At 42.6% G+C, this 25,532-nt stretch overlaps 6 protein-coding genes across 6 annotated transcripts; all 6 read right to left on the bottom strand.

Annotated features, from left to right (window-relative positions):
• Window positions 1-743: 743 nt before the first annotated feature.
• On the bottom strand, window positions 744-1,818 carry EAE98_004998 (uncharacterized protein; the record flags this gene model as incomplete). The annotated part of the gene is made up of 4 exons (XM_038952619.1): window positions 744-917; window positions 971-1,125; window positions 1,189-1,655; window positions 1,706-1,818. The coding sequence occupies 4 exons, from the start codon at window positions 1,816-1,818 to the stop codon at window positions 744-746; spliced, it is 909 nt and encodes a 302-aa protein (XP_038811269.1).
• Window positions 1,819-3,262: 1,444 nt separating this feature from the next.
• EAE98_004999 (uncharacterized protein) lies at window positions 3,263-3,685 on the bottom strand (the record flags this gene model as incomplete). The annotated part of the gene is made up of 2 exons (XM_038952620.1): window positions 3,263-3,448; window positions 3,584-3,685. The coding sequence occupies 2 exons, from the start codon at window positions 3,683-3,685 to the stop codon at window positions 3,263-3,265; spliced, it is 288 nt and encodes a 95-aa protein (XP_038811270.1).
• Window positions 3,686-6,414: 2,729 nt separating this feature from the next.
• EAE98_005000 (uncharacterized protein) lies at window positions 6,415-8,136 on the bottom strand (the record flags this gene model as incomplete). The annotated part of the gene is made up of 3 exons (XM_038952621.1): window positions 6,415-7,428; window positions 7,479-7,736; window positions 7,791-8,136. 3 exons carry the CDS (start codon window positions 8,134-8,136, stop codon window positions 6,467-6,469), a joined length of 1,566 nt encoding a protein of 521 aa, XP_038811271.1. The 3' UTR covers window positions 6,415-6,466.
• A 2,560-nt stretch (window positions 8,137-10,696) lies between these two features.
• On the bottom strand, window positions 10,697-18,645 carry EAE98_005001 (uncharacterized protein; the record flags this gene model as incomplete). Its single annotated transcript, XM_038952622.1, has 3 exons — window positions 10,697-16,707; window positions 16,949-18,190; window positions 18,627-18,645. The coding sequence occupies 3 exons, from the start codon at window positions 18,643-18,645 to the stop codon at window positions 10,697-10,699; spliced, it is 7,272 nt and encodes a 2,423-aa protein (XP_038811272.1).
• Window positions 18,646-20,933: 2,288 nt separating this feature from the next.
• Window positions 20,934-22,047, bottom strand: EAE98_005002 (uncharacterized protein; the record flags this gene model as incomplete). The annotated part of the gene is made up of 3 exons (XM_038952623.1): window positions 20,934-21,172; window positions 21,304-21,710; window positions 21,785-22,047. The coding sequence occupies 3 exons, from the start codon at window positions 22,045-22,047 to the stop codon at window positions 20,934-20,936; spliced, it is 909 nt and encodes a 302-aa protein (XP_038811273.1).
• Window positions 22,048-22,478: 431 nt separating this feature from the next.
• On the bottom strand, window positions 22,479-24,308 carry EAE98_005003 (uncharacterized protein). The gene is made up of 5 exons (XM_038952624.1): window positions 23,931-24,308; window positions 23,720-23,819; window positions 23,069-23,552; window positions 22,958-23,007; window positions 22,479-22,907 (listed from the first exon to the last, which is right to left on the bottom strand). The coding sequence occupies exons 1-5, from the start codon at window positions 24,024-24,026 to the stop codon at window positions 22,699-22,701; spliced, it is 939 nt and encodes a 312-aa protein (XP_038811274.1). The 5' UTR covers window positions 24,027-24,308; the 3' UTR covers window positions 22,479-22,698.
• Between the last annotated feature and the right edge of the window lie 1,224 nt (window positions 24,309-25,532).

Consider the following 25,532-nt stretch of genomic DNA (forward strand, 5'->3'; position numbering starts at 1 on the left):
CACCGCTGCTTACATTTCTTATGTGGGAATTTGTGAGTTTACATGGGCTCAGCGACGAATAGGTTCCAAAAGTTGAGATAAGGACTTTTAGTACGAGAGTAAGCTACCGAAATGTAGAATGATATTGAATCTCTCGTGAAACCATTATAAATCGCATGGAGTATTTGAATCTCCGGTGACATTTACGCTCACGTTACTTAGATTCACGAAGATAGAATCAGTATAGACTCTATTCAAACGTCTCATGCGTTAGATATTGAAGGTAAGTGATGAAGCCGAGAAAAGACATCAAATAGTATAAACAAAGAGCTTCAAATATTCTCACTACCGTTTTCCTTTGAAGGCCAATGTGCTTGATAATTCTGCTACCATGCGGTACAGTAAGTGCGAAACGATGACAAACTGTTTGATAATAGGGAACTCGACCAATGGTTACGAAAGTCTTGGATACGAGCTTACTGAGCTACCTAGACTCTGAAAGGCTTACATCTCGGTACTTCGGGTATGATCTGGTCTTCCAAGCCATGGAAAAAGAAAACGAACTTAAGTACAGACGCGCATATGAATGCACGTCATCATATAATGGATCTAGTAGAATCATGGGAAACACGTGTACACCAAATTTTGTTTGATTACTTTGACCGTCTCGCTTCTCGTATGTTGTACACTAAAAGGTAGGGCTCTATCTTTTTCATTGCGTGGCAAAACATAGACTCATTAAGATCTCCAATGACGATCAATGATCAGAAGAATGTGTCCTTATAAGCTCCTGCGAATGCTGCAGCAACCAACTTTTGAACCGCCTGGCCAGGATGAAAACTGTTCCACCACAAACAGCTCACTCCATTTGTGTTATAACAAACTGCATTTGGAGAACCATAAGCTGTTGGGTTATTTAGGGCAGTGTTGAAGGGAATCTGTGAAGATGTGTGAGTTATGTACGGCAAATCAGCTTAGAGTCTTGACATACTGAAGTATCAATCACTTTGACAGTAGTCCCAGATCTTTCGGATTGGAACTGAGTAGCCGTGTTTTTGACAAGAGTATTCCACGCTGCAATGCTTGAAGCGTACGCCGCTTGTGAAGTACTATTCAATGCTAGAACTCTGGGAGCCTTGTTTGTGGCTATTCACTTCAGTCAGCTCCTGATACATGATCGTCAAATCAAACATCAGGATAGAGACTTACGTGGGACTGTCAACAATGCAAAATTTCTACCTCCATAGTAATACATTATGTCAAGCTGCTTCCAGTAGGTATCGAAGATCTCCGTGAAGAGTGTATTTTCATTAGAATTTGTATAACTGAGATCGATATCATTGATACCAAACCATACAGCGAAGAGTGTATTTGCCGAAGTCCATGGGGCATATGAAGGTTTTGGTGCAAGATTAGCAGTGAAGATTGCGGTTTGTTCGACGAGTGATTTAGCACCATTTGTGATGGAAGGAACGACATTGTTATCCACTGTTGAGCCTCCAACAGCAAAATTATACGATAGTGTTAAGGAGGTATTATATGCGGTGACCAAATAATCGATCCAATTGAGACCCGCATCTGTTGTAGTGCCTGGAAACGGAGGATTTCCAATCGGATTATCTGCAGAAGGCTTCGTACCAGATATCGAGAAGAGTGTTCTTGTGTAAGAATCACCGCTAGTAATATTGATTAATACTGTCCCTCAAAAAAAGCTGGGCACTCTCACAAGGAAAAAAGATATTTGGTTCCTGTTGCTCTAGGCGAAAAGGCGTTTAGGAACGGGAAAGCAATACAGCTGTCAACCAATAAAGGAACAACGAACAAATATTGAGATAACATGGCTCAAACTGTAGTTTTTGAAAGCAAATGAGAGTAGCCTCATAAACAAAAGTTGGGTGAAGACGTGTGATAAAGTATCTTCCCAAATCTGGGCTCTATCGTCAACTACAACGATACCCCGCAAATTTCCCAAATTCTCCGTGGCTCCATGGCGAAATACGGTTCCCGCAACAAAACTATACCGAAAGCTTACTTATTGGGTAAATTCTGATTGGGACGGAAGGACTATTAATGTCGCAATTGAATTATAACTCCATTGAAGATTTCCGGTAAAGAAAAATATGCACGATGATCGATCTGAATAAAGCAGAATAAAATGCAGTGTGAAAACATTGGCAGAAGCTGAAATGACATTGAAAAAATGCATATCAAATGATGAAGACGGGAGAAAGTACCAAGCATCGCTCCATGAGTAATTACAATTAGTATTCATCTCGACTTGATACTATTGAGTACATGGAGAGAGTTTGCGTTTATAGCGCGCTGTCGTCTGATAAAACTCTGAATACCTACCTAACTTCAATCATCAACCATCAATGGTCAGTATTTGCTTGGCGAACTGAATTGACATTTATTACATGGTGACAATCTTGAAAACGGTCGTGAGCCAGACTAAAGAGATTAAATGATGGGAGTCATGATAATAGTGGCGGCAATGATGGTGTTGTGATGATATTGAAGATGGGCAGTCGTTGTGAGGTTGTTATTTCAAACTTTAGTGTCACCAACGCGGGAGTAGCCTTAAATTTTAGCCCCCTCGCCCCTAAACCTTGATTTAACCCCCACCCTCAACGAAGTTTTTCAATTGCAGTGGAACAATTTTCATTAAAATTGCATCAACATCGATGTTAATTAACGAAGCAATGTCTTTCAAGCCCTTTCACTGATGAACATTAGACAAGATACATCATCGGTAGATCAATTGAAACGATGTTAACATCCCACACAATGTGAGTATAAGACACTACCGAGCTTTCTTCCTCCTCTCGTCGGTGCTAATTCTTCTAAATATAGTGATGTCGTTACAACTATTAGCTGACTTAGCAATAGTAAAAGTTTGATCTATAGGTTATGATGTCATGGACAGAGGTGTGAGTTAATTAGTGATTAGGGCTATACTTACGCTAGGTCTATTACGCTCAAAGGGTCTAACGTCACTCCAAAAATTATTGCATGTGTCATAGGCCAAGCAAGAGTGATGAATTGTCCATTGCTAGATCGTCTTGAGTAAGTATGATTCTGGAAAGTTCACGGCAGCGGGATCTCAGTAGTTTCTGGTTTTCAGACACTTCAAATTTCATTTTCAATGGTCAACAATCATCGACTCATGAGCTTCAATCAATGATTGCCATTCCATCCAAACTATAGCCAAGCCAAACACCACGATATCCTCTCCACCCATACAAAAGACTCTGAATGACCCATAGGCCACAAAAGTGCAAGCTTAAGCACAGGCGGTACAAACGGCGTTGGAAGCGCTCAAGACTTGAAGTCCGACGGTAGCTCCACAATTGGTAATAACACAATTGGTAGCGTCACTTTCGATCTTGGAAAAGGTGGCAGCTGCGCATTCACAAGCGTAGTCGTCCGCCGCGCAATATGTCGCAGCGGCTGCATTGATGCAAGAAGCCTAGAATGAGTGTTAGATGATGATCTGAAGATTGACACAGAAGATCAAGCGAGGAAATTCATGAGATGGATTTGAGAGTGAAGGGATAATGTTGTAGAGGCCAACATAACTGAGGTAAAGAAAGAGATTACTTACGCCGCAAGCAGGCACAGCGGCCACAGCTGCTGTACAAGCAGCACTTTGAGCTGATACGACGGAGGCAGCTCCGAGAATAATAGCAGCGTATGAGAACTTCATGATTTCTGATTTTTATCGAAGATATATGTGGGGAATAATGATGTTATTGTGTGATTGACTTTTGAGATTGCGCGATGACAGATGATCAAGGTGGAAGTTCTAACCCTTTTATAGTTCTTTCTTTATATTATGGTCCGCCATCCCCGAGCACTTAGCAGTGAGCAAGCTCCACGAGCACAGGAAACCTAAACCTTGGAATGAAACGGAAAGAGATCCTAGACGTGAAAGTGCGGAGTTCCTGGTGCATTTAACCGGGGGTATGCATTAGCTGTTGCGGATGCGGGGAATCCCTGAACTATAACAGCCCCCATAATTTTGTTCCTGAAAGGGACATATAATGAGGGGCCTCAAGGAAGCTTTCCTCGGTACTCACATGTTTTATTGAAGATTCCAGCATGTGAAATGCACACAAACCGGGATTAGATGGCATATACAACTCAAAGTGAAGAAACGAATAATCAGCCGATTGAGTTCACGTTAAGGAACTTCCCAATGCTAGCTATCGTGCATAGTTGTGCAGATTAGCATAGCGAATAATATGATTATATGTGTAAGATCAACTGGGAAGCTTGAGCGATTGCCCAATGAATTAAACTTTCAGAAATACTGGGGATGATATTCATCACTACTTGCAGATTGTGGATAGCTGGATCGTGGGATGGGTGGACAGATTGTCAAATTGACTCAACCTTCAGGTACCCCGCCTTTAATGAACTTCTACATGAGATACGTTGACGGCGTTGAGTACCAACAGTGATTGGTTACTTGCAAGATAGTAAACTTTGAAGGCATAGTTCTGTCAGGCTATTTGCAGGGAACCAAGATGAGATATCATCATGATTAAGTGCGTTCCCCGAGTTCTGAACAGACCTTCCATCTTTGAACAAGAGCGAGGTAGTGACATGACTCCTACCGTATCGGCATCTATCCGTGTTGAACACTATGTAAATTAGGCTACAAGTACAATCATAGTAACAAGGTCACAAGGTACCTTCCTTCAGTTCTTCTTCCGGTATAATACTATGTTATTCTTTCGCCTGTGATTCTGGCGAGGTGTGACATGCTCAGGGTTTCTAGCAATGAATCCTTTGCAAAGTTACAAATATCTGGAAGTTTCGACTACATCTGAAGGCTTCATCCGATGAAAGTCGTGAATTCAAATGGTTCTCGACCTTGAAGAATAAATCGGCCCCGACAACTCACAACGTCATCATATTGAAGTCTAAGCAGGAGAGCTATCAGAACTTCAAAACTCTCCAGCAAAAGTGTTGCATAGGACTACTGACTATGCTATCCATTGTTAAAGTAGATACCCATAATCACTAACATTTATCTATCAAGTAGAATGCATGTAACATGAATAGACAACGAATTAATTACACAACAATCACGCGCGAATCCCCATGTAAACTGGAATCTGTAGAAATTTGAGGGTTCAGATGGATCGTGGAAATCATTTTCATACTAGCAGAAATGAGTCCCGAGGCATTTCAAACTTGAAGATTACCATGTGAAGCAATATTCTCAACGGAAGTATTGATGCGAAGATATGCATGATCCTAAGCGGAGTAGAGAAATCTAGAACAGATATCTTGGGGCAAGTTTTGAGAGATATTCTCCACCCGATGTGACGATAAAATGAGAATTTGAAAGCACTTGCTAGGCCACACCCAAAATAGAAGTTGTTCTGCCAAGATGGAAATGAGAGTTTATCGCCTGAGATAATTGAGCTCAAGTAGAAGGTGACTACCTGTCGAGACTTTTGACTATCCTTCGAGACTCTGTGCGGTAAGCTGGAGATCGACATTATTCACGACAGCAATTTGACTTCGCGAAGATACACAAGATAAATGATGGCGAAGGATGCAAACGACAGGATATCCATCTTCTTGCTCGTCTCATTCAGGGACTACCATCAAGTACATAACTCTTTCGACCTGCCATATCAGATGTCCGACATGGATCAAAACATTTCGTGTAGACAACACTTAACTGAACGCCATCTGGGTGTTTCGCATCTGTCCTATGACTTCCATTTTTGTATTCGTAATTATGGAATGAGGTTGAGGAAGCTGTGTGTCTATGAATAACATCTTCAATCCTACTGATCATCTGTGGAAACGAAGATACATCTCATCATAGGTAGCCTTGTCCAAGAATGGAGGTTATGATGATGAGCGCGATGCCAAATTAGTAGGTATCGCAATCCAAGAGACGAATTGCGATATCTTGATACCAAGTCGTTGTACAAGGCTGAAAGAGCAATAGAGTGAATGGACTCGTGGATCAATATTGAGTTTGAATCCTGCAAACCTCTTTCGAACTTTGTTCCTTTACTCTCTAGATTTTTCTGTCAATTGATTTTAAATAAAAAATGAGGTATTGAACTTGGAATCAAATCATTGATGCTAACTACGAATTTTGGAACCTGAACCTTAAGTGATGAGTCCATCAGTCCGTGCACTCCTACTGAAAGCTTTAATTCGCTGACTCAGCATGGTAATCACTCAACCTCACAACTTTCACGACATCTAGCTACATTAAAAGATAGTTGAAGTTGTACCATGGATTTTGAAGCCATTATTGGCAATAAAGCATGGCCTAACTAAACTATAGCTCATCGTCCTGTCATGCCAGGGACAGAGTCCCCTGAAAGAATCTGCCTCCTAATATCGACCTCCACAACCTCCCCCAACGATCCATCCTCACTCCTCAAACTCGCCAACTCATACGTTGTTTTCGACCCTGTTCCGAAGAGAATTGATCGTATCTTTGGCATATTCAATATCCTCGTAGAGTTCTTCTATCGAATCTGTCCTCTGGATAGATTAATATTCTCCGTCTCATCACCAGATTGCGAACTCTTTGAAGTTTCTCAAGTTCGCCCAAAAACGGTATCAAGACTTCATCGAAGCTCCTTATAACATTTCCTACACTGCCCATGTATATGCAACAATCCATATCCATATCCAACACAAGTTTCTTTACGCCTGTACAAAATTTGTTGATAAAGGGGATGTATATGCGCATGTTGAGTAACAGATCTACACCATGACAATCGCACCCGCGGGCTTCTCGCACATGGGTTTTTGGAGCGCCCGTGAATCGTAAAGTGCGAATTGAAGCTCTATTTTGCGGTCCGATTGTGTAGAGAAATCGGATGAATGGATCGTAATAAGCCCAGCCCTCCAACTCAAGAATTGGGACGCGTCTCTCAAGTTGATTGATGACACGTTCGATTTTAGATTCATATTCTCTAGCCGACAACTCTTTGTCTGTTGAACCGTCCGAGATACCCTCTTGGGATAAGGTAGGTTTTTCGGGACTTGGCCGGTGGTAGTTGCCGCCCTCGAATATCAAAGAAGGTGGACAGTCAGTAATTTCCGTACCGTTCATCTTGAAGCTGTATGCGTTATCTGCATATAACATTTGTGATCCAAGCTTCCATATGTACTTGCAGGAACGGAGACATGTGGCATCTATCAGAGGGCGAAGAACTCTTGTAAGCTCGACGTACGGAGATGAGTCAGGAATGCCTGGTCTAGGTCCTATGTTCTTGCGAAGAACCACATCCGAACCACTCTCAAAAGACTTATGCCTGTTATAATGAGGTGAATCTGGGAAAGAAATTCGATAATCTGCTTTAGAGTATGATTCAACCCAGTTAGAAGTCACTACTGCCGGAGTAACAACCGCTCCGCCTCCAGCAACGAGTGTATAGGCAAAGATCAAGGTCAAAATTTCTGCTTTTGATTAGAAATTGGAGCTTCCAGAAGCAGGCTCAGAGACATACCTTTTGGAAAATTTAAAAGATGGCATCGATGACTGCTCGGAAGATTCCATCCACGTTCGCTTTGATGGGTGCCAAGTAATTTTCGAATACTCTTAATTTCATATGGGATTCGATCAACGTCTTTGAGTGGACGAGAAGCTCCAGAATAGAAAGGACCTATAAATTTCCTCTTTGGTTTGCCTTGTGGCCCTCGTCGTCGGATGACATAAAATCTTGAGGCTGACCAGGCTGTTTTATCATGGAAAAAATTGACATCTTCTAAATACGGATAATTATCAGTAGTGCTATTTCAGAATTGGTCAGAATACTCACCATTGTTGTAACAATATAGTACGTCATTGACTGTGAAAGGAAATTTTGATAGCCATCTCTCATGATGGTGCTGAAGCTCGATGCAGCATGTGATGCCGATTCTCCATGGCTTATTATTTGGTTGCCACTGATTAAGAACAACTTCCTTCATGTCCGTGCATGGGTCCAGATCTGGACACATTTTTATGATTCTTCTCAGCTCACCATCTGAAGAAAAATCAGGAAGTAGTAAGGCTCTAGCTTCCATGATCTTATCACACACCTCGTCGTTGTCAGGTGCTACTTTGATTTGATTTTTGCATCCCAGATCACCCATGGGATACGAAAGACTTATGCGTCGTGACATTTTGAGAGGTTTGTGATGTTGATGGCCTAGAAGTTGAAAAGTTGTTGATGGCTGAGAATTTGAAAAGCTCGGTGGAACTTTCGACTCGATGAAAGGTGATGATTAAGGAAAGAGGAGTTTTTCAGAAAAAGAAGTAGTCTTGAATATCTTCGCAGACATGATTTATGGGTGCAGGGTACTGCGAATGTTGAAAGTCTGAGGATAAACTAAAGTGTCGTTTCTAATCATTCTTTAACAATTCTAGTTCATGCAGTGAATATAATATCATTACAGCAAGAGTGCCGCATAAAGAATTTGGTTCGAATCCAATACCCTTTCAAATCATTTTTTATCCAACCAGGACTTCTCCACTGTACTGCTTTTAAATAATGCTTTTTGATATGTGTTTTCAGGGCCATCTTACTTAGGTATCCTCAGACAGGCCGAAACCTGTCTTATCCATACCAAAAGCTCCTCGCACCATCTCATCCACTACAAGTTCTTCCTATATATAAAGAGAAAGATTACGATATGCTTTTTTTATTCAAACGCCAGCCATCCTCCTCGAGCTTACAGCCTGAAGAGCCATTCACTACCAGTCAGCTGAGTGCGCAAGCACTGTAATATCAAGATCCATATACTAGCTCATTTGACTTCACAACTGTGCCCCACCAAGATTGTATCCGAAAATAAAAAAAATCCCGCAAAAATATCTGCTGAGAAACTTACTGCCGACACGAGACCACACAATCAGAGAAAAGTTGCAAAATCACCTGTAAAACGACAGAGAGTTATAGCCGATTTCTCCACCCAAAAACGAAGGGGAAAATCCTCATATACAAGCTATTCTTGACCTGATACTTGAATAGCCAAGTCGGGTACACTTAAGAAACAGCTTTATACTGACACACGAAAAAAATCAAAAACTACAAATATTGATCAAGAGACCCAGTATGAGAAACAAACCACAGGTTACGAAGCGATATTCACTTACAGAATTCCATCCATCCATCCATCCATCCATCCATCCATCCATCCCATCCATTCATCCCATACAATCCCATACAATCCCATCCTTCCATCCATCTTATTTATTCTATCTATTCTATCTATTCTATCTATTCCTATCTATTCTATCTATTCTATCTATTCTATTATTCTAATCTATTCCTATTTATTTTATCTATTTATTTATTCTATTTTTCTATCATTTTATTTATTTTTCTCTATTCTTTTATTCTATCTATTCTTATTTATTATTTTTTCTATTGATTTCATCTATTCTATGGATTTTATCTATTCATTTATTTTATCTATTCTATTTCATTTCATCTATTCTAATTTCATTTCATCTATTCCTATTGAATTTCATCTATTCTAGTCATTTTTCATCTATTCTATTATGTCATCCTAGTCGTATTTTATTTTAATGTATTCTAGCCATCCTATCCATCCCATCCCACCCCCATCCCATCCAATTCCATCCATCCAATCCCCCAACCCCATCTCACTCTCTCAACCTCATCTCATCACCCATCCACTCTCTCAGCTTTCCTCACTTCTCTCTCCCTCCCCCTGCCCCTTCCCCTTCCCCTTCCCCTTCCCCTTCCCCTTCCCCTTCCCTTCCCCTTCCCCTTCCCCTTCCCCTTCCCCTTCCCCTTCCCCTTCCCCTTCCCCTTCCCCTTCCCCTTCCCCTTCCCCTTCCCCTTCCCCTTCCCTTCCCCTTCCCTTCCCCTTCCCCTTCCCCTTCCCCTTCCCCTTCCCCTTCCCCTTCCCCTTCCCCTTCCCCTTCCCCTTCCCCTTCCCCTTCCCCTTCCCCTTCCCCTTCCCCTTCCCCTTCCCCTTCCCCTTCCCCTTCCCCTTCCCCTTCCCCTTCCCCTTCCCCTTCCTCAATACCCCATTCCTTTCCTTTCCTTCATCTTTCTATCCTTCCATTTCCCGACTCCTCTAACTTTTGGTTTCTGAACTCCTGAACTCCTGGACTCCTGGACTCCTGGACTCCTTAGCTCCTTAGCTCTTCTATTACAAGCTAAACTTGAAGAATCCAATCAATACATATCTACCCACCCACCTATCTACCCACCCCCCATCTACCTACCCACCTACCCACCCACTTACCCCCCATCTACCTACCCACCTATCCACCCAACATACAAACAAAACACACACAAAACATACACACACACACCAATCAATCACTTCTCAACATCTACCAAGTACACACACAATTACACGTGATATATGTTCATTCTACTACCAAAGTATTCATCCACATTAACAAAGGAAACTAAATATCCAATATCCAATATCCCCCTTTCCCCTTCCTCCTACCACTCCCCCACTCTCCCACTCTCCCACTCTCCCTACTCGCGCTCCGGGTATCATTCTAGAACTATTAAAGAATATGTATGTATGTAAAAGAACCACTCTAAATATCAGCGGTAATGGTATAAGAAGTTTTTGTGCCCCATCCCTTCCCCTTCCCTCCTCTCTCCGTAAATAATTCTCAAACCTCAAAGCTCAAAACTCAAATTGCAATAAAATTGTAAATAAAAAGAAATGACAAAGGGAAATTATCTAATCAACGTCCGAATCCTCCACTATAGATTCCAGCCATCTCATCCACCGTACTTTCATCATCATCATAGAAACCTTCCTCACTTCCAAAATCCCCAAGTTCTTCACCTAAGCTCATTCCCAAACTTGGTTGCCCAAGTGAACTTCCACGTCTACTTCCATTTACCAAATCATCATGATTTGACACTACAGCATCGGTATCATAGCTACTTCTCGACATAATCGGTGAAGTTGCCGATGCTTCCCTTCTAACTGGTACTTTATCTGCACGTCTGGGTGTCGCAGTTCTCGAACCAAGTCCACCTTGCCTAGCAGCGAATCGTTGACCTGTGGCGTTGAAAGCACTTAGTGCATTATCTCTCGCGAAAGTAGTTGGTTCCCTACTAATAATTACTGGTGGAGGTGCCCCAGGAGTACTAGGAAACTGTCTGGCATTACTACCGGGTGGTGTCATTAACCCATTCAGAAACCCAGACGAGCCTCCAGCTTTAGAAGGTGTCGAGCTACCGCTTGAGGTCACATTGCCATTACCACCACTCATGAGAGCACTTGAATCCTTTGCTTGATTCTTATTTCTCCAATTTCCCCAAGCTGCGGCAAGTGGTCCTACGGCATTTGCAACTTGTGCAACTCGTGGACTAGCGGCAATAGAAGCCGCGATATTAGGAAGATTGATAGCTGAGCCACCATTCATAGCTCTTTCACGCTCTTGTTCCTCCATCTGAAGATTAGCACTCAGTCGAATAGCGGCGTCGCGAACGTTATCTGGATTATATGTTCCTTTAGACAAGGCCTGCACAATATCCTGAAGATCACTCTTGCGTACGGATAGAAGTTCTCGTAGCCAGCTGATCTCATCATCACGTTTGCTAATCTTTGTCGAGGCCTCAGGGTCTACATCCATCAATTTCTGTTCAAGATCTTCAATCTTCAATTCACGATCTTGTAATTGATCTTGTAGAACCATGATAGATTCTCGGAGTGCTTGTGGTGAAATCTTCTCTGGCACATCCAATCCACGTGTGGATACTTTTTGCAGTGATGGCGATGGCAAGGACCCAGCTACACTTGCAGATCTTGCAGCTTTAGCATGAGTAGCGGCGGCTTGTGCAGCAGACCTAGCAACCTCCAATTTATCTTCCAAATGACTAACACGATCTTGAAGATGTTCCGTCTTGGCCGTGCTCAAACTCAATCGCTCCAAAAGATGTTGCTCTGATCTTTGAGCATCCACAATGGTATTCTCAAGTTGTCGCTTCAATTTATCTTGTAAATCCTCAAGTTGATCTTGATGCTTTCTTGTGATGTCATCAAACATGTCTTTCTTGGCAGTTTGAGCAGCTTCTAGAAGCATATCGTGTTGTTCCTTTGCAGTCTCAGCATCCAATTTAACAAGATCGATCTCAGCTTGAAGTCTGGAGATTTGATTCTCAAGTTCTTCTCTGACAACATTGACCTCATTATTGGCAGTCTCAACCTCAACCTGCATGTATTTTCTCGTACGTGCAACTTCACCCAAGCCAGATTCGCGAGCCTCCTCAAATTCTCTCTTATATCTCATGACGTCTTTATGAGCAGCATGGTTTTCATTGCGGAGTTCAATGACGAGAGCTTCCAACCTCTTACACTCATTAACGGCTCTCATACCTTGTCTCTCGCCACTTTCCAATCGTTCAATTTCCAGTTCGAGTCGTTCCCTTGTCCTAGCTTCGGCATGAAGTTTAGCGTCAAGAACTTCCTGTCTGGCAAGTAATTCCTGTTCCTTCTTGGCACGATGAGAATTTTCCTGTGAAATATTTCGGGCGGCTGTGGCCATATCCTCCTGCAAATCCATTAATTTCGATCTCATGGATTCGCGGACTCGGATACTTTCCTCCATCTGGTTCTTCAAGGTCTCGATGGTCCTCCTGAGGTCTCTATTGGTTTCATTGGCTTGTTCCGCATCCTCGCTGTGTCTCTTGGCGGCTTCCATGGCTCCTTCGGCTTCCAGTTGCCATCGGTGTGCTAACGAACGTGATTCTCGTAATTCAGACTCGGCCATGTGGATCGTGGCAGTAAGATCTGCTTCCGTCTTGCGCGAGTTCTCCTGGGCAGCTTCTAGAAGGGCGATGCGCATGGTTGTCTTATTTCTTGACTCTTCAATGCCTCTTACCTTATGATCACGATCTTCCGCAATCTGTCGCATCTTCGCATCCTTTTCCAACATAGCGTCACGAAGTCGATCTTCCTCCTCGGATGAGACGCGAAGGAGACGTTGAGCTTCAGCCAGACGATCTTCAGCTTTTCGTCGATTGACAAATTCAATCTCGGCTTTTGAAATCTTCTCATCGACAATTTGTCTTAATCGAGTTTCTTCTTCCAAAGAACTTGCCAAAAATCTTTCTGTCATAGCCTTGGAATCTTCAGCAGCTCTACGCTTCTTGATTTCTTCCTCGACCCAATCATCGGCCCGATGAAGCTTTTCCTCCAGCTCGGAAATTCTAGCTCGAGTACTCTCTTCCATCTCAATGTACCTAGAGTGAGCTTGCTGCTCAAGAGCAGCGATTTTTGCTTCAGCTTCAGCTAGTTGAATAGCAGAAACATCATCAGTCTTGACTGATTCAGGCATTCTCCTTTCAACAACTTCTTCAACAGCCTTCTTCAGATCTTCCACATTGAAAGCCGATCGTGAGGATTGAGTAAAATGCTCCTTCATTTCATCCAGAGCTTGAAGGACATTACGCGAGTCGGGCAACATTGATGCAGTTGTTGGGGTCATGGCAGTTTGAGGTCTTGATGAATGGGTATTCAGAGCCTCCAACACGACCATTCTGATTTTCTCCAACTTTGCGTTCCTTTTTGGACTAGCAGATCTTCCAGGTTCTTCATCATCTTCATCATCAGCATCGCTAAGTGCACCAGACATGCTGCGTTGTTCTCTGCGATGCGATTCAGCTTTAACGGCATAAGGTAGCGCATGCAAAGAATCTGTAATGCCCTCCAGAATCCTTTCGATTGGGTCCAATCTATCAGCCAACAACGAACCAACGATATCGTTAACACGGTTATCAAAGAAGCCAATTCTTTCATGAAGTTTAATCTCCTCACCCTCACTGAGAACATCATCCCAATCGCTAACTGGAAGACTATGTCCAGTATTGAGACGATGAATGGGTGATCCGAATGCAACAGTAGAATGAGGATCCGCAAATGGATCATCTTCGGTCCCCATGTGAGAGTATACTCTTTCAGGAGACATATCACCAAATTGACTGTCATCTGCGTATCGTCTTAGACCTGGGCTTGGACTTGGTGCATCGCTGCGCAGAAGATTGGGATGAAGACGAATCGGAGATGACATCGAAGGAATCTGTATGTGTCTTCGCGGACTCGTTTCATGCCATCTTGGAGTATCATCTCCGTTAGAGACTGTGGCTGGTGACCTTTCCGTTGAATTAAGATGTCTCATAACAGCATCAATCTCCTCGAATGTTGGATCCTGATCCTCTCGAATCTCACCCTCCTCCAATTCAGAGTCTACATCGTATTGCGGTGGACTTTGAGGTCCTGGCAAAGCATTTTGGAAATCATTTACTTCATGAGGTCGTAAGGTTGGTGATTCTGAATCGGGTACCCGAGGCGGTGATGGGCTATTAGCATATCTCGAGGCTGCGAGGCCACCAATCTTTGGAAGAACCGGAGAAGCTGGCGCAAGTACCGGAGCCTGACTTCCACCAAAAGTAAAAGCAAAGTTCTCCTTGGGTTGGTTTTCGAAGGGTTTGGCAGTCGCGGAAAGAGATGATGACATTTTCCTGTGACCAAGTTGACTTCCACTTGCATTTGATGCTGTCTGCGAGTGTAAGTCTTGTTTAGGTGCAGTCTCATCAGCACCTTCCGTATCATCTTCCGACTCAGCAATGTCGACTCCATGTCCAGGAAGACCAGATTCATATCTTTGTGCGGTAAATGGAATTGCAGCATTGAAATCTTCTGCTTGCTTTTGCTGTTGAAATTCATATGGTGAAAAGTCCGCGCCACTGGGTGGCTTCCCGTTCACATTAGCAGTAGGTAAGTCGTCTGCACTTTCATTTGAAGGTGCAAAGTTTTCCTTATCATCATCAATAGAAGAAACATTAGACACTTTTGGACCTGACTGTTCTCGACTAGTTTCCTGAAGAGGAACAGTTGGCTCAGCGAACAGAGGCACTGAATCTCTTTCATCATTATCTCTGCGCATCCTCTTGATATTGTTTGGATTTTGCATCGGGCGACCATCTTTACCTTCCATCGTCTCTTCGGTCTCTTTCGAATGACTGCTATCAGGACGAACAATAGGAATTGCTTTTGACTTTTTGGATGGTTTCGAAGTGCTAAGAGAGTTCAAGTCGAGGCCACCAAAGATGGGGTTCTGGGAAGCTTCATTTCCAGATGCTTCACCCGTAGAAGTGATGGAGCTTGAAAAGCTTGGTGTAAATGTTGGCGCATCAGGTCTGAAGCTTGGTCCCTGGAAGTTGAATTCGCTGTGTCCTGGTACAAATCCCGGCAAATTGGGAGAAAATACTTGCGCTGGGGCATGGATTTTACCGAATGAATTCTTCACAGTGTGATTACCAGAAAGTTCAGGTACACCAGGTAAAGGCCCTTGATGAGCAAATGGCACATAATTAACAGCCGTGTGCGCTGGCTGGAAGTTACCACCAGTGAAAGAGAATTGATTTGGTTGAAAAGAGTTGGCTGGATTGAAATTGAAAGGGCGCGCTGCAACATTCAATGTTGACATAGATTGCTTGTTGGCGCGATGAACAGGTTGGTTAATCTTCGATTGAGTAGATGCAGCATCAAGCCATGGATTGGTAGACATAGAAATGTCCCTGTCATGACCAAATGCAGGTACGCGATTTTGTAAAGTCGGTGTGCCCATATTGCGAGGATTAGTCTCAACATCAGATAAATCGTATTTCGCATTATCCTTCATACCGCGTAATGCAGTCTTCGATTCACCACTTGAAGTATCCTGCTCAGAATCCTGGAATGGGCGTTGAGATAGGGAATGGCCGCGACTGTGAGGTTGCGGGTGATGAAGGACTGGTCCCTCTTCAGTTGTTTCTATTGTAAATCGGGAGGATCCAAGTCCACCACCAACGATTGAAGTATTCCTCACGTGAGGTACAGGCTTGTTCTCAAATTGTTTATCCATTTCCCCATGATCCGAGTGAGGACTATAATCATCACCGTCAAGTTGTCTTTGAAACTGTTCCTCGAGATGATATTCAGCGTCATCAATCTCTCTCTGTAAGCTTGCACTCGCGTTATGCTTGATGTTTGGCTTAGTTTCCAATGTTGGTGTCTTGGATGGACTCTTGCTTGGAATGGGCACTTCCGCCGTTTGCTCATCTTCGCTCTCACGGACTTCTTGAAGACTTGGAGATACGCGAGCACGAGCTCCTGCTAACAATTGGTTTTGCATGAAAACTTGTCGTGACATGGCATCACCAGGGCCTTGAGGAAAGTATCCATCCTGAGAAAGAGGTGAAGCGGGAGATCTAATAGAGCCCAAATTATGCATAGAAGGAGATCCACTTCTATGACCATGCTGGTATAGCATTTGCTGTGGAGACCAAACACCTGGCGATGAGGTTGGTTGTGGATATTGAAAAGGGGATCCAAAAGGATGATCCCCATTTCCAAACGACACCGAATTGTGTCTCATACCACCAAATTTTCCATGCAAGTGAGCATGCATTGAAGCAGGAGAAGGAATAGAGCCTTGATTGGAACTTTGACTTGTAGATAAACCATTGCCAGGCATCAAAGCGGGAGAGAAAGGAAGATTGGAATTATGAGCCATATGGCTACTCGCCGCCGAGGAAGTTGGTATGGGAGGTGAAAATGGCAATGGTGGGTATTGCATCGAAGTGCGACGACTCAAACTTGCTATCGCTGGTGATATTATAGGGATCGGGTCCTCATCTCCCAAGGAAACCCCTAGAGCTCGTAATTTGGCTTCTTTCAACTCTTCGACATAAGCATCCCATTCTACATTAATCCAATCCATTAGTACCTGCTTATCAAAAGTGACATGGAAATGACAACGTAAAAATTCACGTCCCCTATTTCATACTTGGCGCAAAATTATCTCGCGTAGTTCAAATAAGCAATTAAGGAATGGAAGGGGGAACGCCACGGATTGGTATGAAGGGATGATTTTTCCCACTTCATCTGACCCTCTCCATCTCAATTACAAGAAAATAAATGACAAACAAAAGCTCTATCTTACCTCTCTTGTCGGGAATACTGACTCTGAAATTTCTCTGATCTCTCTCAGCATCGACATCCGCCATAAGGGGCCAACCATTTCGGCTCTGACCGGGACCTCCTTCACCTCCATCATCGGAGCCAAGGTTAAATCCACTGGTATCATAACCCAATTCCTCCCAATCTTTCAGCATGCCAATCACATCTTTTTGTGTCATCGGTTTTGGTGCCCCTCCCCTCTTGCCGCGATCTTCATCCCAAGGAAGTAAAACCAAGATATTTTTGCCCTTCCATGGGACTTTCTTCTTCAATCGTGGCGCTAGCGGGGTAGTGGGAGATGGTGTCGGATTAGGCAGAGCTTTGGCTGCCCATTGTGCCATTAAAGGTGGAGGAGGAAGAGGTTTTTCGTCTACTGGTGTATGATTTGCCGAAGTTCTCTGCAAACCATTTTCATTTCTGACAGACATATTGGAGGATTCGTCGCGTACTGAAGAGGCAATATCTGCTTGTGTCAAAGTTTCCCCGGTATCCTTTCTTCTATGACCACTTCCAAAATCCCACCTTGGTTCGTGACTCGGTTGCAAATGTCGTTGTAAAGTGGGCGTTCTGGGATCGGATTCTAAGGCCGAAGAATTCGCTGCGCCCCCTGAGATTGATCCGCTCAATGAAGAGTTCTCACTTTCTCCAGGATCGTCACTGAGCCAGTTGTTCCTCTCTGTTGATCCGCCTCCTGTATGTTGACGTATCCAGTCTTCGGTCAATCGATGTGCTGGACGTCGAGCTCGGTTGGCTAGTACGACTGCGCTGATGAGACCGTCGTGGGACACAAAATCCGGTTCTGTCTGAGACCTTGTGAAAGCTGGAGGAGGACGCAAGAACGGCGTGTGCAACTCAAGATGACGAATTGGCAGATCTTCCGAGTCTTCTGAAGCTTCACTATATGCACTTCGATAGAGTGAACGACTGCCAACCGAAGATCCTACTGGGTGCTGATACGGAGATCCCCAACTAGCTGTAAAGAATGCACTCGTGTCTGTTCGAGGTTCTGATGGCGGGCGTGAAGGCGGAGTTCCAAAAAGATCGATGGTATGACCGTAAATTGTTGGTTCTGGTAGAGGTGGAAGAATAGGAGACGACCCTCCACCCTCAGCAGTTGAAGTGGTTGACAACGCAGGAGATTTCGATGGATCAGGATATTGTAGCTCGAATCCTGCCTCTGCTGTCGTCGTACGAGGAGGTGTTGAAATCAATGATTGAATATTGACTATGAAAAGAAGAAAATGAGCGGATTGATAAAATTCATAGAGTCATAGGAATAGGAATAGAAATTCCAAATCTCCAGTATTTTGCCGAATGAGGGAATGAGAACTGAGGATGCAGGCGGATAACAGGAATAATAAGAAAATAAAAGCATTAAAAAAAGGAACAACTCACCAAAAGTTTTGGAGAACAGGGCAGACGATTTTATATTCGTCTGTCACTGTATCTCTCTTCCTTCCTTTTGATTTTAAAAGAAAATCAACAATTATCAAGTACCTAGCTAGGTATTATTAAATTATGTGAGATGCCTTTCTTCACTCGGACCTCTTATATTATGATATGTTGTTGGGTATTTGGTTTGGGTTTGTGTTTGTTGATAAGAGCGAATGTAAATACAAATTCGACCTTCATTTCACTTCTTCGCTGCGTCCATTACCAACCCGTACAGATAGAGTACATTGTACGAGTAGTTCGCAGGTAGCTATTATTTACCATTTGCCGTAGAATTGTCGCGACGCGTTCGGTAATTAAAGAATGAATGGATCGAGTAAAGCTTCTGACGGTCTGACCCTTGGGGTTGGTTGGCTGACCGGACAGGGAATTGGGAGAACTGGGGGAACTGAGTACAAATTATACGATATAAAAGAGTAAAGGTGTACTTCGAATCGCAGGTGAGGGTAAGAAGCAAGAGGATGAAGGTGTATTGTAGTCGAAAGAGAGGTATGCGATTCAGGATCTTGTCAATTAAATGACATGACAATGAAGATATGGACAATCAGGAATTGGTTAGGCAAGAAGAATGGGAAAGAGTCTTGCTGGCAACTTTTATTGATAGTAACCGTACATACAATAGGTACAGTACAAGAATCGTACAGGGGAAAGGAAAGGGAACATCTAACAAGCAACGGCCAACGAAAGAAGTATATAAGAGAGAGACGTGATACCACCTACCTAGTACCCAGGAAGGTAGTAATCAGTATTGTACAGATAAACCTCAATACGAAGGATCCGGTACTTTCGTAGGTTAGAGTCCAGAGCCTCACGAGTGAAACTAACATGATTCTTATTCATCTCACACCTCCCTCCTACCGATGAGCCTTCCTAATCTCAATTCTCAATCCAAGTTCTCTACCAACCAGTCCTCACCAAATATTGCTACTCGAATAGTTACACATACATCGCACACGAAACATCAGATACTCTTCCTTGCCTACCTAGCTATTCCAAGTACCGCTCTGAGTCCCTATATCAAATAGTTCTTCCAAAAAGATATAGTATGTTGCAAATTCCCAGACGAATCAATAACGAATGAATGCATTGACAGCAGTAAAGGGGGGGGTTTTGATTAATGTTCCTTAGTTTTCTTAGGTTCGAGCACAATGAGCGAGCCAATACATTATTGAAGAAGACAACCATAGTAATAATCATATCATCACTATCCATATCAATCCATATCAATCAATTGACAAGACGCTCCGCTGGCCCTCCGGGAGCCACTGCCGTGGAGGCAGAATATTTCAATCAATTTAATCAATCAAATCATCATACCTAGATATCACTGTCCTCTACGAGAAACAAACAAATAAACAAATAAATCAATAAGTAATATATCTATAATAAAACCTCTCTATAAAGATTCTCTCTATAAGGATAACCTCTTTATAAAGATATATTTTTTAATCTCAAAAATTTTTAGAATTAAAAATGATTTATATTCTTAAAACTTTTTTATTAAAATATTCTTATATTTTTCAATTTCAAAATTATATATATATATATATTTATTAAATTAATAGAATCATTAGAATAAATTATTATATAATAAATCTTTTAGAATTTTAAAATGAAATTTAATTAAAATTTCAAAAATATGATAGAAATAGTTTGATTAGAATTAACCCTAAGAAAATTATTATTATATTAGAATTAAATAGAACCTTTTTACAAAAATATCTCTACGATATATAGCCTTAAAAAAGATTACAAAAACCAATATCCTTACCTATAGAGAGGTTTTATTATATCTATCTCCAAGCAAAATAAATCTCACCCATCCCATCCATCCATCAACCTCGAAAGTCTTACAATCTTACAATCTCTCCCGGGTAATCGTGAGCAAGGCAAGGCGAGCCAAGCATTGTAAAAAACGTGGAGCCATCCCATTAGTTCAGGGTCTTTTCACGGACAGCTACAAGTTACAACTCCGTACAATACAGACAGCTACCAAACCTTAGGTACCCCTAACTAACACCACAGCTAACGGTCCGACCCGCAAAAAATACGCCATATGCGTGGTCTCGGTTCCAGACTCCAGAGCCACATTACATATTCCATTTTTCACCAGAAGCCATCAGACGAATGTGAGGGACGAGAGAGGGGCATTTTAGCATTCAGGACAAAACGTGCAATGGGAAATTCAAAAATATGCGCGCGCATACATGGAGATAAATCTTGGTCCCTTGCATGAGAAAGTTCCCCTAGGGCAGTATCGTAGATGAGATCAGAGATGCACAAAAGACGTTGCCAAGCCAGCATGGCATTGCAAAAGAGCGGAGAAGGAAGAAGATGAAACAAATGGTATCTCGAAATCCAAAGCTAACAAGCTAACAATCTAATCGCAAATCTACAGTCCTATTCTTCCCTCACTTCAATATCAAATCAATGTGCGAGCGAACGATCCCCCATACTATCCACGAATCTTCCCCTTCCTCAATGCAGACCCGGGCGATAATCTCGGAGCTCCGAATCTAACAGCTCAAGGAGTATTTACTGCTTCGGTCGCTGTTCCAGACTCCCCAGTGAGTTTCATCCGCGACAGATCCGTCGGCACCGGTAGATACTGGCTTCCATGGCTCATCGAATGCCTCGAAGGAGAAAACATTTACACCCCAATCCATTATGCCACAGATTGCCTCACTCCAGAAAGTTTGTGCAGACGTTGTGCCAGGGACGGCGTTTTGGTATTTTGAGCCTGCTGTGGGCCAACCTATTTAGAAATCACGTTAGCATATGTATAGAATATGAGCATGAAAAATCGACCATGGCGTTGTATCATGCCCAGGATAACTTCGCATGCTGTGAACACGAAAGTAGATGCAAAGAAAATATATGTCATACCAGTCTCTCCAACCCAAAGTTCAGGTCCATCAGTAGATCCAGCAACATCCTGAATGTGACCAAAAGCTTGCATAATATCATCAAAGAAACTATGCGTTGCGTTCTTCAATTCTTGTCCCTGCCAATAACTGAACGCATTGCACAACAAGATATCCGCACCCCCCTTGATAACAGCATCGGCTGTCCCATCCATATATTTATTCCAACTATCCGCCGTTCCAACCTTGAAGTCTCCATTCAACGCCTTCTTGACATCCTGAATCTTCTCGAGAAGTTGTTCACCGGTGAAGTTTCCACGGTAGAGAGATTCCGACCCGACAGTAATAGCATAGACCTGATCGCTATATTGCGGCGCATACTTGACTACTGCTGCTTTATCCGCGGCGAAGGATTCATCGGTATCGGGCCTTTTGCACATGATTAGCCATCCAAGCTGTCTCCAAACATCCCGTTCTCATCAAATCAAATCAAATCCACATACCAAATACCCAAGACAACCTTGAAGCCCTTCGACTTCGCAGCCGGCAGGATTTCCTTCGCAGTATCGCAATCGCTTGCCGCATATCCTCGCACGATGCGAGCAGTGCTCCCTTTGGAAATCGTGTCGAAATCGGCTTCGTAATCGGCGGTGAATTTACATGTTCCATCGGTCTTCTTGTCACCAAGAGCAAATCCCAATGTACCTGCTGCGGTAGCAGTGGAAAGAACTCCAGCGAGTGGAAGAAGAGTTGCGAGGGAGCGCATCGTAGTTTAAGGTTGTGGGTTAAGGTTAAAAGGACTGTGGGGTGTGGAGATGGAGAGAATGCGCGTTTGCTGTTTGTTTACGTGTATATGCAAAGGGAAAGTAAATAAAAGAGTGACTTGCGAATTAAATCGACTGATAATTCATGGACTATTCAAACACTTAAAGAGTGGCAATTGCGATGGCAAAAGAGATGGTGAGGTGAGTGAGGTCGGTTGATAAATTGTATGAGAAAGTTAATTGAGATTTGAGGTCGTACAGTATCAAGGGGGATTTTACGCTTTGCCGGAAAGGATTGATTGAAGAGATTGGATGGCTTGGCGGGGTTATTATTATTATTATTGCTATAAGAGCGCTTGGCATTGAAGAAACACGAGATGAGAAACATTAGATGTAAAATGAAATGATAATGAAAGGGGGCGATCTTGGTAAAAAAGATTTCAAACATTTTCAAACTTTAATTATCATTAGTATATCCAATGTTCATCTTCCGTGGTTCAATCTACCTTTCCAATTCCTCTTCTATGCATATCGAAAAGATAACAATTCAAAAACGCCCTTCCTCTGCTCTCAGTAGCGGTCTATTGTACAGGTTCGATACTAAATATGAGATCCCCCCAATGCAATTTGTACTTGTTCATCATATATATCGCCTATTCAACAGCAGTGGTTGGAGTTGGCTTTGGTGCGTACATCCTAAATTGAAGGAAGATCACTGCATCTTCAACAATCGTTCCCAAAGATCCAATGAGCCATGGGGTATTAATGATGAGATATTCTTTCTCCAAGGAATGGAAGAGAATGCCAGCACCATACGTTAGGTTTCCCATCAATGAGAGAAGGAAGAAAAGAAGTGCGAGACCTGTGGTTATTAGCTTAGGTCTTGTGAAGGGGCCAAATTAAATCGCATACCGTCACAAGACTTTTCCTTATAGTTCTTCAAGATTTGAGGAATTCGAGCGCTTGATAGATAATATGATTAGCCCACGTCCTTTAACTTTCTTTTCCCATGAAATAACTCACCCAAGGTAGCAAATTGCACTAAAATATCCTAGTATCTCTGCGCCAACAGCAACTTCGTTCGTCTTAGGAACATCACCTCCATTCTCTGGTGTAGGCGTCCAGACACCACTTCTCCAAGCAATAGCCCATCCAGCTGTCCCAGCAGCAATAACCAACAAAATGCTAACAATATTCTTAACCCAAGCATTTGCATCTGGAGAATCATCCCCTTCCAAAATCTTGATCAAGGTATCTTCATGACATTGGCTTCCACTCATCGCTGAGGAGCGTCTTCTATGAGATCCTGGAAGTCCAATATTACTGTTACTTCGTCGACGGGCAAGAAGAGGATCTTCCTCAGTTGGGGCAATAGATTCCGTTTCTTGGCGTTTCTGAGCATTGATTTTGTTGTAATATAAACATTGTGAGATAAGTACAAAGTCCGCAATGCAGAAATAGATGGCTAGAACAGTTACTGTAGGGACAAGATCTGCCCAGATTGCACCTGAAGACGAGTTAATGTACGCACGTGACAATCGAAGAATGGGATCTTGGATGGACAAGTTGGTAGATTGGGAAGAAGAGTCATCAATATCAAGATCATGGTTTTCAAGACCACGACATGATTGTTCAGATCGTGCGACCCTCCTCCAGATCCATCTTTGAACTTACCAGCAAGATTCGCAACATCGCCAATAAACCAAACCGACAAGAACGCCAATGATACTCCATCGGCACTCTGAGACCGATAGTTCAAAATAAGTTGTGGTACCTAGAACGATCGAATCACATCAACATGAGGATTCATGACCCAATACCATAAACCCTCCATACTTTGGTTGGGCATGAAGGATTCCAAACTGGATACAGAGGTATGACGAACCAACAAAAAGATCCAAGTTGCTAAACTGATACTTCCAAAGATGCCCGATAACGCTTCTTGGACGGATAAATCGTGTGATAAGGACAATAGCGACATGATGATGTCTATAAATTATATCTTTATATTTTTGGGTTGGATGTGATTTGAGGGCATCGATGAGATTGATGATATCGATGATAAAGACGATAGATAAATATGAATGACGAGAATTCGAGTACTCGAGTATCTGAGTAGGTATCCAAGAGTAAATATTGTTGTTCTTGATATCACTTGGTCAATGTCTCAATTGAAATCACGGAATAAGAAAATTTAAGGATGATGTGATTGGGTGAATGAAAGAAAATGTTTTTGTCTGAAGTAGTACCAATGGATTTTCCGGGCGATTTGCAGATTCTGCGATAAGATCGTGATTGGACCAATAGGAAGTGTAGTTTGATATACCCTTAATCTTGAGTTTTTATCGTACTCTGGTATTACATCATCGGATGTGTCGAATGAATGGATGAGTGATTGAATGAATGAATGCCGTGTGGTGTGAATAACTTCAATGTCTCAACTATCATTTTGTTGACAACAGTGAGGTATTCCTGAAACTTTTTGAAGAGGCCGCATACAAATATGTATATTCATATGTATATTCATCGTTATCATGACCATCGCGAAAACAACAGACAGAGAAGTACCGATACAACATGATTTTCTGCCATCATTCTTGTCCATCCAAGTGAAATCCATATTCGGTATTCAAAGCTGGCAAATCTACATGCGACCATCAAGTTTGGAGATACGAGGACATTTCTATTTCATCTGCAACACTATCATCACCATCCCGCTCATTGCTCACTTCTCACTGCTCACTGCTCACTGCTCACTGCTCACTGCCAACCCCCCAAACCTCACATCAACCACAGACCACACTCAAGCCAGCAGACTTCGCACCCTCGAACCAAACCCAGTCACCATCCACACCATCCCAAAAACAACATCATTCTTCAATCGACCTCTTCCTTTCGAAAACTCCTCCATTCACCATCATATACTGGATGGGGAGATATCCTCACAATCGGCTAGGTCCCACGGGATCACAATGGCATTGAAAACCATTGAATGGGTTCGCAAGAGTCATTCTGTTCTACTATCCGTATCAATTCGGCTGCTTCTCTTCAAGATTACATTTATCTCCATGCGCGGATTTCCATTCACCTGGTAAGGTTAAAATAGGAATTGCATGCAGCATGTGTTATTCAACAATTGAGACTAGTGTCTTTAGTTGAAATAGAACTCACACCATCACACAACTGTGAATACAAAGATTCCTATCCTCTCACTAAAACTTTTTTCAAAACAATAAATCCAGCCAATTTCAAAACCCCAACCTAAATATGGAAACGAATAATTCCATCCACAAATCACTATTGACAACCAAGTACAAGACGAGAATGGTCCGGATAAGATGTTTCCCAGGTAAGATTACTACCTACCAAACGGGGAATTCCTCCAATCCAACTCTTTTCTTCATCTTATAGATATAATAATGAACAGTCGATTCATCACGATCAATTTCCTAGCATAGGATGAAACCACCATACCACAAATTGAGGG

This window comes from Botrytis deweyae (genome assembly GCF_014898535.1).
Source record: "Botrytis deweyae strain B1 chromosome Unknown BDEW_009, whole genome shotgun sequence".
NCBI classification, from domain to species: Eukaryota; Fungi; Ascomycota; class Leotiomycetes; order Helotiales; family Sclerotiniaceae; genus Botrytis; species Botrytis deweyae.

Excerpts from the sequence above, each read along its gene's own strand:
- EAE98_005003 (XM_038952624.1), bottom strand. The coding sequence starts at position 24,026 with ATGTCGCTATTGTCCTTATCACACGATTTATCCGTCCAAGAAGCGTTA. Across the intron at positions 23,008-23,068 it reads AGTGCAATTTGCTACCTTGG|CGCTCGAATTCCTCAAATCT; the intron begins GTGAGTTATTTC and ends TTATCTATCAAG. Across the intron at positions 22,908-22,957 it reads TAAGGAAAAGTCTTGTGACG|GTCTCGCACTTCTTTTCTTC; the intron begins GTATGCGATTTA and ends TAATAACCACAG.